At 40.3% G+C, this 17,406-nt stretch overlaps 1 protein-coding gene across 2 annotated transcripts; it reads left to right on the forward strand.

Moving 5' to 3' along the window:
• Positions 1-3,393: 3,393 nt before the first annotated feature.
• DHPS (deoxyhypusine synthase) lies at positions 3,394-15,106 on the forward strand. Of its 2 annotated transcripts, XM_081948710.1 has the most exons (11): positions 3,394-3,579; positions 3,756-3,831; positions 5,070-5,300; positions 7,295-7,459; positions 8,417-8,538; positions 8,650-8,746; positions 9,072-9,158; positions 9,764-9,869; positions 11,752-11,855; positions 13,327-13,452; positions 13,633-15,106. In XM_081948710.1, exons 3-11 carry the CDS (start codon positions 5,097-5,099, stop codon positions 13,726-13,728), a joined length of 1,107 nt encoding a protein of 368 aa, XP_081804836.1. In that variant the 5' UTR covers positions 3,394-3,579; positions 3,756-3,831; positions 5,070-5,096; the 3' UTR covers positions 13,729-15,106. The 2 variants fall into 2 exon arrangements, with proteins under 2 accessions (XP_081804836.1, XP_081804835.1); XM_081948709.1 differs by lacking the exon at positions 3,756-3,831.
• Positions 15,107-17,406: the final 2,300 nt, after the last annotated feature.

A 17,406-nucleotide genomic window follows, 5' to 3' on the forward strand; every position in this document is an offset into this window, starting at 1 on the left:
CCTCCTGAAAAAGCACCTTTGGGACAACCATGACCTAGATGGCTGAGAATCTCTACAGACTTTTATACAATTTGGGATGAGAACCCTTTGAATGGTATGGGAGTAGGAATGGATTTCCAGAGGAAAAAAATTACAGACCTCAGGAACCAAAAGAATTACCATACTCAGGTGACCCTGAGGACACAGATAAACCTCCAAGTGCCTCTAAAAGAATGCAAATGACCAGCCGTCTGCAAGGAATATAAATCCTTCCATTCATTCCCCACCTGTCAGAGCTGAAGAAGCTTCTTGGATGAGAAGCGAAAAGTCTTCAAAAAAAGCAAGAAAATCCAGTTGCCTCTTGAAAAAGCACCTTTGGGACAATTGTGCAATTTCCAAGCCCTCTTGAGACAAGTATTGAAATAGCTACTCAATCATTGTTTGATGCAACATCTACAATACACAAGGCAATGTTTGATATTGTATCCATTTACTCTTATTCCCCTTTTCCATTATATTTCTTAATTGTCATATTTTCACTATGTCCTCCCTCAAAATACTAAGGGAATATTTGCTGTATATGTTGACGACAGTACGACAATTGCTTTATGCACAAAAATTGAAGGACACTTGAATTCCCACAATGGGTAAATGGCTGCAAAAGATGGAGTTAGCAGAGATGGATACATTGGCTTCTTTGATTAAAGAAAAAAAAAACACAATTTTGTTTCTACTTAGAAACCACTTTTGAATTTTGTGCTTCAGGTGGGGAAAAAAATGATCTTTTGATTTTGGGCTTTATCAATTAATAGGTTTGTTGTTATAGAAACAGCTAGTTTATATTACTATGTAAAAGTAAAAAAGTTGCAGTTTGATGCTATTATCTTATTTTACTGCACCAAAGGGAGTCAGAAGTCAATGCCTTTTCTTTTTTTCCCCTTTGCCTTACACTTTTCGCTTCCCTTCCCTTCTCCCTCCCTTACTTTCCCACTATTTCCTTTTGTATTTTATATTAAAATTAATTAAAAATACTAAAAGAATATATAGAGGTTCTTTTCCCCTTGCAACAGTCCTCAGTACCATATGATGCTGAGAGATGCTAACTTGCTGGCTGGAATATTAAATTTTAACATAAGGACCATGGTAGCAAGTGTAATTTTGCCCGTTCTGTTTAAACAGACTCAGAGGGTGAGCCCAAAATCACTCCTCTCTGAAGCTAAGGGGGTTGACACTAGAGATTTCATTGGTTAACCAAACATCTGTGCATGCACACACGTACACAAACACATTTGCCTTCATGAATGGATTTCAAGATCATTTTAAAGTGCTCAGAGGTGTAAATGTAATTTTTATAGTTAATTCATTCAATGTTGTTGTTTCAGTTATTGAGATAGTCTCTTATGGTTGGCTCATGTAGACTACCCAGAATTAGCCAAACTGGGCCAATATGCAAATGAAATAATTAAATAACTGTTGAATCACATCATTGCTAACCTGGTTAAGTTCCCTAAAAAATGAATCATTTATCTCTAATTATATATTTCTTGCAGTGACTGGCTCTGCGTTTGGCAAACTTAAAAGGATATCCCACCCATCTTCAGGTGCATCAACTTCTCCAGCTTTTGTTCTTCCGATGACCTCTGTCTCTTTCTGTAACAGGACAGTTTCCCTTGATATAAGGCTGTTCATTAAAGGATGGTTCAAAGTAACCTCAGCCAATTGTTGCATTATCTCGGCAGTCACGTGACTGCAATTTGGGTACTATGACCAAATGCAGCATCCTGTAATCACATGACTTTTTTTTTGCTGATTTCTGGCAAACACACCTATAGGAAAGCTGGATTTGCTTAACAACTGCATGACTCACTTTGCCACCATTTGATTCATTTAACAGCTGCTGTAAAAATGTTATAAAATTGGGTCCAGTTTGACTTATGACTACAAGAACTTATGGCAGAAAGTCTGGTTCCAATTGTGATTATAAATAAAAAAATTACCTGCAAGGCACCTGTTTCCTCATTCTGAGACCACATATTCTTGAACAGTATTATCAATGCCATCCTCTTGTTCCCTGATTAGCAATAATAAGGCTCAAAGACAAGAGCCAGAAAGAAAAGAAACAGGAAAGGAGAGAGGCAAAATGCAATAAAGTTGTCTGTAGAGATTCTCAGTCATCCAGATCATGATTGTCCCAAAGGTGCTTTTTCAGGGGGCAACTGGACTTTCTTTTCTTTTTTTCCTTTTGAAGACATGTCACTTCTCATTCAAGAAGCTTCTTCAGCTCTGATAGGATAGTGGGGAATGGAAATATTTATATTCCTTGCAGACAGCTGGTCATTTGCATCCTTTTAGAGGGTCATTGAAGCACTTGGATGTTTATTTATATCTGAATAGTGCTTCTGGTTCCTGTAGTCTGCAATTTTCCTCTGGAAATCCCATTCCTACTCCCACACTTCAAAGCGGGTTCATCCCAAATTGTATAGCTAAAAGTCTGTAGAGATTCTCAAATCATCCAGGTCATGGTTTTCCCAAAGGTGCTTTTTCAGGAGACAACTGGACTCTCTTGTTTTTTTTTTTTTTCCTTTGAAGACGGTTCTCTTCACATCCAAGGAGCTTCTTCAGCTCTGACAGGATAGTGGATGTGGATGACTGAGAATCTCTACTTAGCTACACAATTTGGGATGAACGGTGTGGGAGTAAAGATGTATTTCCAGAGGAAAAAATTGCAGACTACAAGAACTAGGAGCACTGCTCAGTATTCCCACACCATTCAAAGGGTGTCCATCCCAAATTGTATAGCTTAAAAGTCTGTAGAGATTCTCAAATCATCCAGGTCATGGTTGTCCCAAAGGAAAAACCAGAAAGTCCAGTTGCCTCTTGAAAAAGCACCTTTGGTTGAATCATGTCCTGGATGACTGAGAATCTCCATAGGCCAGGGGTGTCCAAACTTGGGAACTTTAAGACTTGTGGACTTCAACTCCCAGAATTCCCCTATGCTGGCTGGGGAATTCTGGGAGTTGAAGTCCACAAGTCTTAAAGTTCTCAAGTTTGGACACCCCTGCCATAGGCACATTCATCTTCCAAGTTGTCAAGTTTGGGAAAGCGACCTAGACCCAGGCCCTGTTCCCAGGCTGGTTGGGACCGAGGGGACTTATAGTCCAGTAGCAAGAGGACTTTCACGGAACTCCCTTTTGTAAACAAAAACAACAACAACAAAAAAAAACAACACAAAAAAAAACCCTTAAAAGGACGTGCGTTGCCACTCTAGGAGTATCCTGCGCGCAGCACCACTTGCCACCCTCCTTCCGGCTTCCGCCCATCCTTGAAGCCGACTTCCTGCCCCCCCTCTTCGAGAAGGGAGAAAGGGAACGCCTCCTGGCGGAAGTTCAGCCCTTTCAACGAGTGGCACCCCCCACAAGCGCTCTTTCTGCCCAACTCCGCCGCCGGCCGCTTAAGGGGCGGTTCTCTTAGGTTGGTTTAGCCCGAAGAGGTCCGAGCGGGTTGCCCGGCTGTGCCTTGCCCAGCCGACCTCCAGGGAGAAGGGAAGGCGTTGACTCCGGAGGTGGTAGAGCTCGTAGGACTCTCGAGGAAAGTCTGCAGGTAAGAAGCAGGAGAGATCCGGGCGCTTTGATATTAAAAGAATTGTGGGTTGGGGTGTTTTTTTAAGGGGGGGGGAGGAATGCCGAGGATTTCCCACCCATGCATTTGCATTGCATTGATTGCCCACCAAAAGCATCGTATTGATTGCATCGCTTTTATGGTGGATCCTGCTCTAGTGCTCTCGTTGGATGCCGGCAAGCAGTCCCTGTGTCGAAGTCTTCAGCTCTTCTGTAGAGGCAGAACAAAAGCAAGGTGGGACCAGGGAGGCAGGAGCACCCTTCTGTGCCAACCCACAGGGCATGCACAGAAGTGTGTGTTTGCACGTGAAAGGACAAAAGCAATATTGCACAGATGCCCTGCAAGCCCCTTTCCCCACCCCACCCACTTTGCCTGGCCATCAGCAGTGGCAGATTAAGGCTCACCGGTGCCCTAAGCACTGGCAAATCTTGGTGCCCCGCCTCTTTTGTACATACTGTACAAATGAAGCCAAGCTTCATTGGTTTTTCTTTCTTTCTCAACTTTGTGGTGTCCCCTTTGAGCCTGGTACCCTAAGCACACGTGCTTAGTCTGCTTAATGGTTAATACACCTCTGGGCATCAGGGCAACACACACACCGACCTGCATGCTCACACTTCTCTGATGCCTTTGAAACCGGGAGTTGCCAGGAATCTAAGGAGCATCTAGTTTCCCCAGATTTAGCAAATAAAAAAAAATGACCACAAACCTGAAATGCCTGAAGAGGAATATTTGCAAAGTTGCATCTCCTAGGAGAGTCTGCAGTAGTAGAGCAAAGATAAGGAGACTCAGGTGTTCAATTCCCAGCAGTCCTCAGAATTCTTCCCAGGGCTCTAATAGAATAGGAATAGGAATAGAATTCTTTATTGGCCAAGTGTGATTGGTCATACAAGGGATTTGTCTTTGGAGCATAGTCTCTCAGTGTACATAAAAGAAAATATACATTTGTCAAGAATCATAAGGTACCACACTTAATGATAGTCATAGGGGACAAATAAGCAATCAGGAAACAATAAATATCAGTATTATGATTGATTGATGTTCTTTGTGTTGCAATGCACTGCTGAAAGTAGCATTAAAAGCATCACTTGAGATAAACTAGTCTATAATCCAAGAGTTCTTTTATTTCATTCCCCCTTTTATATGATGGATAGTGGGATCTTTCTCAGCAATGTCTTTCTGTCTCTGGGGAAAAGTTGAACCAAAATTTGGCTACCATTTCACAGTTTATTTCAGATTGTACCAATCTAGCAGACTCCTAGTGTTTACTGAGGCAAAATAATTAAGGAGGGAAAATGGGACTTATACAACATGCATGTCATTATCCAGAATTGCTTGGAAGAGAAATAGTTCACTGGGATGAACTGCTAAATGCAACTTCATCATTATGTGTATGGGATTGGCCATCCAGAAAATAGGGGAATGAATGGGAGATTACTCAAATTCAAATCTTATTTGTGACTTTATTTTCCCAGGCTGCAAATTGTTTTACTGCCCGCCTGATGGAGAATGTGACTGGTCCCCTACCTGCTGGGGCAGTGGCTGCTGTACTAAAGCCCAGTGCAGAACTTCCCAAAGGGAGCTCAACTGTACATGGCTATGATTTTGACCATGGAGTAGACTATCATGCCTTGCTTCAGTCTTATCTCAACACTGGTTTCCAAGCTACCAGTTTTGGACAGGCTGTGAATGAGATCAATCGAATGGTAAGTGGCCAGAACTATTCCTGATGGGATGTGAAGGGACAGTAGACTAGATTAGATTAGATTAACAGAGTTGGAAGGGAGCTTGTAGGTCATCTAGTCCAACCCTCCCACCCCAACCAAGCAGGAGACCCTACACCATTTCTGACAGATAGTAGTCCACTCTCTTCTTGAAAGCTTCCAGTGATGAAGCTCCCACAACTTCCGAAGGCAACTTCATTTCCAGGGGGTTGATTGTTCTAATTGTCAGAAAATTTATCCTTTTTTCTAGGTTGAATCTCTCCTTGTTGAGTTTCCATCCATTATTCCTTGTCTGGCCTTCTGGTGCTTTGGAAAATAGCTTGCCCCCTTCCTCTCTGTGGCAGCCCCTCAAATATTGGAACGCTGCTATCATGTCTCCCCTGATCCTTCTCTTCATTAGACTAGTCATGCTAAGTTCCTGCAACCATTCATTTTATATTTTAGCCTCCAGTCCCCCTAATCATCTTCGTTGCTTGTCTCTCAACATCTTTTTTATAGTGTGGTGACCAAACCTGGATGCAGTATTCTAGGTGTGGTCTTACTAAGGCTTTATAGAGTGGTATTAGTACTTCACTTGATCTTGATTGTATCCGCCTGTTAATGCAATTTAGGATTGTGTTGGCTTTTTTGGCTGCTGCCGCACACTGCTGTAGAAGGGAAGATACCTGATTCTATCCTTTGATGTGCTTAATGACTGTATCTCCACTTTCATGAATTGCCTATCCTGTATATCTTTTATTTGCTCACATTCTCACAATACTCTATTCTTGTTTATGTTACAATGCAATTGGATGATTGGAATTCGGATTTGGGTACCTACAGCTTTTTGCTAATACTCTGCAGAGCTCAGTGTTTCACAAAATGGCTATAAAAAACCAATTTGGTTTATTTGCCCAATGACTAGACTGCTCAATTCTGAAAAACGAGTCCACAGAACTATGCTTCAGATTAGTTTCAGAAAGATTAGTTATTGTTATGCTCCGATGAACTTTAATCTTATCATCTCATCATTATGGCATGGAGTTAATATCCATAATGGTCTGGATTTTGATGGGCAACCTGTCATATGATGAGGCTGAGGGAATGAAGTAGATTTTGGAGGGAATCATTTCAAAGTGGTGACTGCCCCCAAAATATTTTTTATTTTTATTTTGGTAACTTCTGCTTTTTGTCTACCTAGGATTGGTTCAAGCCATGAACAGGATCATTGTTTTCACAAGCCTGGTCACACATTGCAAGTCTGTCTACAGATCTTTTCACCTGGCCTTAAATAACAATCTCCATTACAAAGATACCTCTTGCAAAGCACTAATAAACCCCTGGTTGTGGTGGTTTTATCTCTGCTAGTTGACTTAATTTCAAAACAATCCTCTCTCCTTCTCATCTCTTCCATTTCAGATTATCTAATCTGGAAGTAAGGGATGTGGTAGCTCAGTGACTAAAAGGCTGAGCTTGTCGATCAGAAAGGTCGGCAGTTCGGCAGTTTGAATTCCTAGCATCGCGTAATGGAATGAGCTCCCATTACTTGTCCCAGCTTCTTCCAACCTAGCAGTTCAAAAGCATGTAAAATGCAAGTAGAAAAATAGGAACCACCTTTGGTGGGAAGGTAACAGCGTTCCGTGTGCCTTTGGTGTTTAGCCATGCCGGCCACATGACCACGGAGACGTCTTCGGACAATACTGGCTCTTTGGTTTTGAAACAGAGATGAGCACCGCCCCCTGGAGTCGGGAACGATTAGCACATATGTGCGAGGGGAACCTTTACCTTTAATCTGGAAGTAAACTAAACATTTTCAATCAAATGTATCTATTCTTTATAACTGCATCCCATTTCCTCTGCAATTATAATTGGCTTAAAAGATTTGTTGTTTGTGTAAACAAGATTTGTTTTGTTTGGCCTTCTTCCCTGCTAGGAGCTCTGAAATACAGTGTTTCACCTGGGTTGAATTTGACTTAAATAATTGGATTCTTTTGCAGATAGAAGCAAAGTTGACACCATTAGGGGAAGATGAAGGAAATCATGCTGATTTGAATCCCTGTTCTCGCCGCCTGACTGGCTGTACAATTTTCTTAGGCTACACTTCCAACCTCATTAGCTCAGGTGTTCGCGAGTCCATCCGCTATCTGGTGCAACATAACATGGTATGGCTTGACTGAGAAATATGTTTCTGCCTTTTATTTCTAAGTAAAAAAAAAATTTTTTTGTATGTTTACGTGGTTGGAAAAGGAAGTGAGTGTTTCAGAAAGAAGAATTAAGGGGGAATTTATTACACCACGTGGTTCTCTGACATTTAGATGGACATACAAGGCCTGGCAAGAAAGAAGTCATGAGAAGTACTTTTTCAATCACTGTGAAAATAGATAATCAGCCATTGATGTTGTGTGATTGATGGCAAAACTTAACAAAAGTGGTCCTTCACAGAGGAGTCGAGTAGAACAGAACAGAACCAGAATAGAACTAGAACTAGAACAGAACCAGTGCAGAATAGAATAGAATTATAATAGAATAGAATTACAACAGAACGGAAATAGAACAGAACAGAATAGAAGTAGAACAGAATAGAATTACAACAGAATTACAACAGAACAGAATAGAATTAGAACAGAACAGAACAGAAATAGAACAGAACAGAATAGAATTAGAACAGAATTACAACAGAACAGAATTACAACAGAACAGAATAGAATTAGAACAGAATTACAACAGAACAGAAATAGAACAGAACAGAAATAGAATAGAACGAAATAGAAATAGAACAGAATGAAATAGAATAGAATAGAGCAGAATTCTTTATTGGTCAAGTTTGGTTGAACACACAAGGAATTTGTCTCCAGTGTGTAAGCTCTCAGTGTACATACAAACATATGGTGTACTTACGATCATAAGCTCTCAGTGTACATAGAAACAACAAAATGATAAATCATAAGATATCAATAGGAGAAGATAATAAGAAATATTAGGATAAAAGCAATACAGCCATACTATATGGGTAAATATCCTTAGTTAAAAATCTACATGAGTATAAAATCCTTAATTGCTAGGATGTTAATTGCAAACAAGCTTTGATCCTTTGTTGAGTGCTACTTTTGATTTTGTAGGTTGATGTTTTGGTAACCACAGCTGGCGGCGTGGAGGAAGATCTGATCAAATGCTTGGCACCCACTTACATTGGAGACTTTAGCTTGCAAGGGAAAGAACTACGACAGAATGGAATTAACAGGTGGTTCCTTTGGTTGTGCTGAAGGATAATCTGACCCCATCAGAAATCAATATCTTTGATTATTTTTGTGACTGAAGAGATCAATAGCTATTTCCTTTTCCCTTCCTCCAGGATTGGGAATCTCTTGGTGCCCAATGACAATTACTGCAAGTTTGAGGATTGGCTAATGCCAATCCTAGACCAGATGGTGACTGAACAAGACACAGAGGTGAGAGCTGGAACGTTAAGGATGGAAAGTCTCGGTTTGAGTTGTTTTTCTGTGTGAAAATTGCAAAATGTGTATGCTAATTTTAAATCTTTGGATTCTTCCTTCATGTCCCAGGGAGAAGAAAATATAATGTTCTAAGAAGTGAAGGGCAATGTAACATTAAAACCAAGTCCTAATAATATTAAATCCTAACTCTAAGATCCAAAGTTGTTTTTTTGTTTATTAGATTCATGTTTATTTTTATATTTGAAGACATCCTTGTGCTTAACTTTTTCCCATGCTCATCTGTTGTCTAACCATCCTCCGATTCTTCCCTGCGTTTCAGGGTACGAAATGGACTCCGTCAAAGCTCATTGCTCGGCTTGGCAAGGAAATCAACAATCCAGAATCAGTCTCTTATTGGGCACAAAAGGTAGGCTGAGAAAGGAATTTCTATTTAATTCATCATTTCATTTCTTTGTGGGTAAATGCTCTTCTTTGTTGTTACCTTAAGGGAGTGCCTTTTTCCTAATCTCTGATTGCAATAGCACTTAGACTTACAGGTGAAACTTGAAAAATTAGAATATCATGCAAAAGTTCATTTATTTCAGTAATGCAACTTAAAAGGTGAAACTAATATATGAGATAGACAACACTTTTGGACAAGCAAAGTCAAGAGGGAAATCAAATTCACTTAGCAACAGTGTTACTATCTTGACAAGTTCAGTGGTTCACTCAACAGGTGTGGCAAGAAAGGTCGTAAAATGGGAGAGAACAACCGTCTTGCTTAGCAACAGAAATTTTGGGCTCAATTGTGGTTATAAGTCGAGGACTATCTGTATTGATATGATCTTGCACATGACCCTTGGTATTGCAAATATTGTTTTCCCAGTGGATAGCCTGTTCTTTCCCCCAGTATTAGAATTTCCTTTAAAACTGGGCTCCAAAGAAAGATGAATAAATATTTAATGCATCAAACAAATGCAGGAAGTGTATCTCTAGCTTCTGTGAGCCAAGCTACTTATATTTTCTCAACAGAATAATATTCCCGTATTGAGCCCAGCAATAACAGATGGATCCCTCGGAGACATGATTTTCTTCCACTCCTATAAGAAACCAGGTCTTGTGCTGGACATCGTAGAAGGTAAATGAAGATAATTTGCAACATAAATTTGTCCCTCAATAATCTGTAATAATCTGTTTGCAACTTCTGATTTAGCTCAAAAAAGCAGCTCAAGAGTTACAAGCTGCTGTTGTTCTCCTTTTTTTTTAGTTATAAAAATGTATTGAACTCTGATCAGCAAACATTAAGTAACTAAATTCACATTAATCCAAGATGCGTAGAAGAGAACTTTTGAAAATAGAAAGTACTGAAAAGTACTGAAAAGCAAGTAAAGATCCTGTACATGTAGAAATTTATCACATACAGGATGTAAACTACGGATGTTACGCTCTATTGCTGTTAAGGCAAAGGATAAAATCCACCCAAGATTTGATAGAAATATACTTTCTGCCTCCAATATTTTATTATTTTAACTTTGTGGTTGGTTTTTTTCCCCCTGATGTAGCAGCTGAAGAGGCCTTGCAAGAGACCTTTCAACTGTTATATTATCAAGAGTTTTTTAATACTGGGAAATTACAATTTAGATGCTAAAATTAAATAGCTAAAAAGATCCTAATTTTCAAATTTGAGATTAGCTCCTGTAAATAGATGCAGTAAATCTAACTCTGAGGGAGTATACAGTTCTTTGTTGAGTAAAGATACTTATCTTCCCCAAATATGTATGGAAAGCTGACAGGCCGGATTCGAGATCTGAGTGCCGCACAGCGGGATGAGCTTCCGTCCCAGCTCCTGCCAATCTATCAGTTTGAAAGCATGCAAATGCAAGTAGCCAAAAAGGTACCACTTTGGTTGGAAGGTAACAGCATTCAAAGATAACAGCCTTTGGCATATAGTAGTGATGGCTAATTTTTTCTGGACCAAGTGCCCAAAGAGCATGTGTGCGTTTGTAAATGCGCATGCACGCCCAAACCCCCAAAATGCAATGCGTGCCCACCCCGCACATGCGCCCTTCCCCCCGTGCATATGCGGCTCACCCTCTCCCGTGCACGCCCTTCCCAGCACATACACGGTAGAGACCCAAAGGCTACCAGGCTGATGGGAGGTGCACGCACATAAATGTTTGAGCTGAACTGGGGCAACAACTTGCATCAAAGAGGGTGCTGTGTGGCACCTCTGGCATATATGCCATAGGTTTGCCACCATGGGCATATAGTCATGCTGCCATATGATCACGGAAGTGTCTTTGGATAATGCTGGCTCCCATGGCCAAGAAATGGAGATAAGCATTGTGTCTATGCATTCATGTGCACCCACCCACACCAATCTGACTGGAATGACATGCCAAGGATGTAAACTTCCAGTGCTGCTTTCCCAAAACTGGAAAAACAGGGAAATTCCACAAGAAGAGGAAGTAATTAGGAAAATTCCAATTTGAGCTGGATAAGTGGATAAAATGATGTGGGAATTGAAGAACAAAGACGAATCCGAATATTATAAGATCTGGGATAAATTTTACCGATGGTTGGAACAAAAAAGGAAAGATCCAAAATAAGCAGTGGCTAAGATTCTTAGAATGGAGATTAAAGATATGTATGAAATCGTAACAGTGAAAATGTATAAGACAAGAACAAAGCAACATGGACGGAAATAGGATATCCTTATATTTGTAAATACTGAATAGACCAATGGCAAATAAGCATGGGAGTTATAATATTTAACTTTATATTCTAGTATGTATGGCAAAGACATTGCCAGCACGGTTACACTGTGTCCAATGTTTTGATGTGTGTTTGTTAAAAAAAAAAAAACTTAAAAGTAAAACTTCCAGTGCAGTTCTTGCATTGAAGTTAAGGTTAGCAAATGCTGTATGTTGAAAGCTCAGCAGCTGTAGGCTTATTGTTGAGATGTACGATGTGTGTTTGCAACACTTCCATCATAACCGTTATTGTCATCTCTCTTACAGACCTGAAACTCATTAACAGCCAGGCCATCTTTGCCCGGAAGACAGGAATGATCATCTTGGGGGGAGGCCTTATTAAGCACCACATTGCCAATGCAAATCTGATGGTGAGGGAGAGTGGTGTGCAATAGCCACCAATTCAGGGCTGATTTGGAAGGGAGGGACTATGGCGTCAGATAAAACATTTGCTTAAGCAAAATGAACCTAGAGACATCTTGGTGCTATCCCTCAATTCCTATAATTTTAACCAAATGGCTTGCAACAATAAAACAAAATAGCTTAGACTTATATACCGCTTCACAGTGCTTTGCAGCCCTCTCTAAGCGGTTTACAAAGTCAACATATTGCCCCCCCAACAATCTGAGTCCTTATTTTACCCACCTTGGAAGGATGGAAGATTGAAGCAACCTTGAGTTGGTGAGACCCAAACTGCCAACTGTTGGCAGCCGGTGATCAGCAGAAATAGCCTGCAGTACTCCGTTCTAGCCACTGTACCACCACGGCTCATATATATTTTCAAATATTTTAAAATATAAATATTTAAAGGCAATCTAGGAATTCATTATACCAGAAAAGAGTTCATAAGGTGAACATTTTTACGTTGGACAATTCCGCAAAGAATTAAAATGGTTGCAAGTAAAGCCATTAGTTGTTCAACTCGTAGGTCATCACCACAAAACCAGTTGAGGTTGTAATTCTTGACAGTCAGGAAGATCCCATGCTATGAATTTGTTCCCTGCATGTTGAATGTAAGATCAGTCCTTGGCCATTCTCCTTCACGCTGTCCTGTTTAGTAGGTCTTGGAAGGACTTCTACAAGGAGTTTGATGTTCTTCTGCCAGAGTGGAGAATATTACGCTAAATATTTATTGGGTCTAATAATCGTTTGTTGAAGTTGCTCTGAAGCACTTGTTCATGCCCTTGCATTTTAGAAATGATTACCGTATTTTTCAGAGTATGAGACGCACCTTTTTCCCTCAAAAAAGAGGCTTATAATCTGGGTACGTCTTATACACTGAATACAGCATTTTTGTCCTCTTGAAACTCTGCCCCTTCACCAAAATGGCCGTGCATAGCTTTTAGAAGGCTTTTAGAGAGCCTTCTGGGGGCTGGGGAGGGCAGAAATGAGTGAAAAATGGACCGGTTTTGCCCCCTCCCCAGCCCCCAGCAGCACTCTATAAGGTTCCTAAAAGCTATCCATGCCCTTTTTTTGACAAGAAACGGGGCTGATTTTTGCTCGTTTTTGGCCACCCCCACCCCCCAGGAGCACTCTACAAGCCTCCTAAGGGCTATTCATGCCTTTTTTGGGGGGGGGGAAACTGGGCCCATTTTCGTGAAAAACGGGCCGTTTTGGGGAAGTTTGCAGAGTGCAAACACTTAAAAAATTTGCCTCTCCAAAACCTTGCTGCGTCTTATACTCCGGTGCATCTTATACTCCGAAAAATACGGTAGCTACATCAGGGCAATGCTGGTCTTAATGACAACTGAAGATCTGCTGATCGTAGCCCTGGTATATCTAATCAAGATACAATCAGTCAGCTGAGCCTTAGAGGTCACCAAGGTTTTTTTTGGTTTCCAGAGAAATGGAGCTGACTTCTCTGTATACGTCAACACTGCACAGGAGTTTGATGGTTCAGATTCAGGAGCTCGGCCTGATGAGGCAGTGTCCTGGGGAAAGATCCGTTTGGATGCCAAGCCTATAAAGGTATTTGGGGGGGGACACGGATGGACAAGAAGGAACTGAGAGATCATGTGCTGGCATGGATGGGGCATGATCCAGGACTACCATCATAATCATCCTGACAGGCAATGTATTTTAGAAAAAGCAGATGGATGTTTTGCAGAGGGGCCAAACGTCTGAACTGCCATGTTTTTCTCTTACCAGGTCTATGCTGATGCTTCTCTGGTTTTCCCATTGCTGGTTGCAGAGACTTTCGCTCAGAAACCAAATGCTTTCGTTCAAGAAAAGAAAAATGACTGAACTGGGAACTGCTGCATGAAGCATTTTTTTCAATGTTCAGAACTGCCTGCTTTCATCCTGCATAACATCAGTCAACACCTATGTTGAAATTGCCACGAAGATCTCCCTGGATGAATGGGAGAATTAACTATTCAGGCAGCAACTTCTACAATCCCCACACGACAGAAGTGGTATCCCTGCATATTATAATACCTAAGTTGGGAAGCAGTCATTCTGTCAACCATAAATCCTTGCAATGATGGATCTTGCACTGCAAAATATGATGCAGTTGGGAAGGTGTGAAGACCCTCAATTGTGTGCTCAATTCTTCCAAAGGATTTTTATGCAACAGTGGAACACTAGGGTTCTGGAATTTGATTTGTGCATTTGTGTGTGTGTGTGTTTTAAGGACTGAACCAGGCCAGACCTCTGTGACCTGGTCTCTCCTGTCTTCTCATTAGACCCTGATATTTATTCAAGGTGTTTTATGTGGATTTGACGAAGAGTCATCATTTTGTAATAGTTTAAAAATGATCATTTCTTGTTTTTGGATGCCTTTTTGCCATCCAAACGACTGTGACCTTTTGTGCATGAATTAAGAACGACTGTATTATTATTGTTATTATTATTATTATTCAATTGTATCACAGCGGCCAGTTGTTTTGCCGGATTTGGCATTGATTACTAGTCGGGCCCCACCCAGGGGCCTAGGACGTAACGTATTTTCGTAATATACGTGCAGATCTAAGCAGTGCAGCTTTTTGCATTTGACTGATGGTGATTTTGTCAAGTTTTAAATGTAATTCCAGTGTTTTTGGAATAGCACCCAGTGTGCCGATTACCACTGGAATTACCACTGCTGGTTTGTGCCATAATCGTTGAATTTCAATTTTTAGGTCCTGGTATTTCGCGATTTTTTCATGTTCCTTCTCGTCGACCCTGCTATCACCTGGTATTGCGATGTCTATGATTGTAGCCTTATTTTTCTCAACCAGTGTGATGTCTGGCATGTTATGCGCCAGTATTTTGTCCGTTTGTATACGAAAATCCCACAGGATCTTGACCATCTGGTTTTCGGTGACTTTTTCAGGCTTATGTTCCCACCAGTTTGTTGTTGTTTTAATATTATAATTTTTGCACAAATTCCAGTGGATCATTTGTGCTACTGAATTGTGCCGCAATTTATAATCAGTCTGTGTGATTTTTTTACAGCAGCTGAGTATGTGGTCAAACAGTTTCATCAACTTCTTTGCAGAGTCTGCATTTGACATCATCAGAGGATTTTTCGATTTTGGCCTTAATGGCATTTGCGCAGATAGCTTGCTCTTGCGCAGCCAGGATTAGTGACTCTGTTTCTTTCTTTAATGTATTACTACTACTACTACTACTACTACTACTACTACTCTTTCTGGGGCAAAGTTATGAGCTGATTAAAATTTTTTATTGAATGATATGTTTAATGTTCTGCATTTGTTTGTCCGAAAAGACACAGTTTTGGTTTGCATACTGTGGGGACGTGGAAATTAAATAATGGCTTTCAAATATTTTAAAGAAAACAAGGCTTTGTGGCAAAGTACTCAGACGTACAAGGTAACCTGAAGTTCCAAGCCTTCAGTAGTGCTGGATAAAATACCATGTTTCCCCGAAAATAATAATTGATCCCCCAAAATAGGCATTTGGCCTTATTTACGGGGTGGTCTTATTATTTTTGAGGTGCAGGAGGCAGCGAGCATGGTCACCTCATGGTTGCTGCTCTATTGCAATATTTTCGAGGAGGCTTATTTTTGCAGGACGGTTTATTTTAGCACCTGTGCTCAAAATCCCGATTGGGCGTATTATCCAGGCAGGTCTTATTTTCAGGGAAACAGGATAGCTCTGCTTAAAGTTGCCCCCAAAATAATTTTTTAAGTGTCTGTAAGAGAAAATAATTTGGTATTGGGTTTGGGTAATCAAAATAACTTTATTTCTAATATTTATTAAATATTACAACTGCAACAATAAAGAATAATACAAAGTTTTTTTAAAAAAAATAAGGTGCAGGAAAACAATACTAAAAATAAAAAAAATTGTAAATAAAAAGAAATGTATAAAGAAATGTCTTCTTTCATCTCAATAAATATAGTATAAACAATTTTAAGAATTTATCACCTCTTAAAATGCAGCAATTTATCTCTTCCTATCATAATCCCATCTTTTATATGTAAACAAATCAACGAAAAGCTCATTGTTTGAGTTTTGATCAACAAAAATCTATTGTTACTGGAGACGACAACAGTTGTTTTAATTAGGATGAAATAAACCAACTTGATATTACTTTCCTTTACTCTTAACAATTTTAGTCCCTTTAAATAAATGTCCTAAAATTTGATTTCTTTTCATTTTTTTTCCTTTTGAAGTAGTGCAAAAATTAAAAACTAAGTTTCAGTTTCCACAACTCAATCCTGACCTACATAAATTCTCTTCTATTAGTATCGGGTATCAATTGCATTGGTGTATATTAACAGTCATTTTTGTTGTGGCCCGCCAGCAGCCAGCGGTGCTGGCAGTTGATTCAGACAGTGATGAGGTTGGGGAGGAACATTGGCCAGTCCTGGAGTCTGGGGAAGGCTTTGATGAGGGCTCTGTGTCGGTGGCAGAGAGGGGGGACAGAGCCGTATGCCAGTTATCAGCTGCCTTCAGAGTCAGACATCAGTGAGGCAGACAAACAGCTGGAGCCTGATCCCAGTGTGTGAATGCACAGAGTTGCGAGATGAAGGGATCAGCTAAAGAACAGGAGTCGACTTGGGAGTAAGGCCACAGGTGGATGATGAATGGCCCCTCCCAGAGGAAATAAAAGAGGAGTGAAAGGGAAGTGGAGTTTACAGAAGACAATTATCCGAAACTTCTTGCCAAGTTTTGTAGATACCGGCTTGGCAACTCTCCAAGACAGATAAGGCCTGTGACTGTAAATCCTCCCTTGAAAGACTTTGCTGGATGTGAACGTGCAGAATTCACAATAAATTAATAAAAGGGCTTTTGTCGGAACCAGGGGTTTGCTTCATGCTCTTGGGAAGCCTAATTCAAACAGTTTTTATCTTACACTATATTGCCCAAAGTATTCGCTCACAACTGCTTCTGATTATGTGGATGGGTGAGCGAATACTTTTGGCAATATATTGTATGAATCCTGGCTTTCTTGAGATCAATAAAGAACAACATTGTCAGGTATCTGCTAGGGGCAAAATAGTCTCAGAACAAATATGTAGGGAATGTAAACAAGTAGCTGTTTATATATAATTGTGTATGTTTATGCTAACAACTGAGCATAAGAACCTGTAAGAGCCAGAAGGTGGTCCGTCTGTTGTGCAGATAGGGGTGAAGAAAATAAGACATTGGATTTAATTTAAAAGGACTTATGCCATTTAGCAACTGTCTTTTTTTAAAAAAAAGCTAGTGCTTCAGAGTTACAATAAAGATTTAATGCCTAGCTGTATTGCTCCAGATATCGTAGAGAGTATGGCAGTTTGTAGATGTTTTGAGGAACTTGTCAATTACTGGTTTGGGCCATGATTACATATTTTCTTTCCAGAATAATTGTATCCCTGGCCCAGAGACTGGTAAAATAGCTTTGTTCACCACCTGCTGCCTGTTCCCAGTAAGTCACAAATTCTGACTTATGCCATAGAGAACCTATACTGGATTATGCACGCTGACTGGAGA

Source organism: Natrix helvetica, assembly GCF_964273705.1.
Source record: "Natrix helvetica genome assembly, chromosome: 3".
Taxonomy (NCBI): Eukaryota; Metazoa; Chordata; class Lepidosauria; order Squamata; family Natricidae; genus Natrix; species Natrix helvetica.

Bases quoted from the DNA above. Each gene is read 5' to 3' on its own strand.
- DHPS (XM_081948710.1), top strand. From the start codon at position 5,097: ATGGAGAATGTGACTGGTCCCCTACCTGCTGGGGCAGTGGCTGCTGTA. The intron at 9,870-11,751 runs GTAAATGAAGAT...TCTCTCTTACAG, and splicing joins TGTGCTGGACATCGTAGAAG to ACCTGAAACTCATTAACAGC. The intron at 11,856-13,326 runs GTGAGGGAGAGT...TTTGGTTTCCAG, and splicing joins TTGCCAATGCAAATCTGATG to AGAAATGGAGCTGACTTCTC.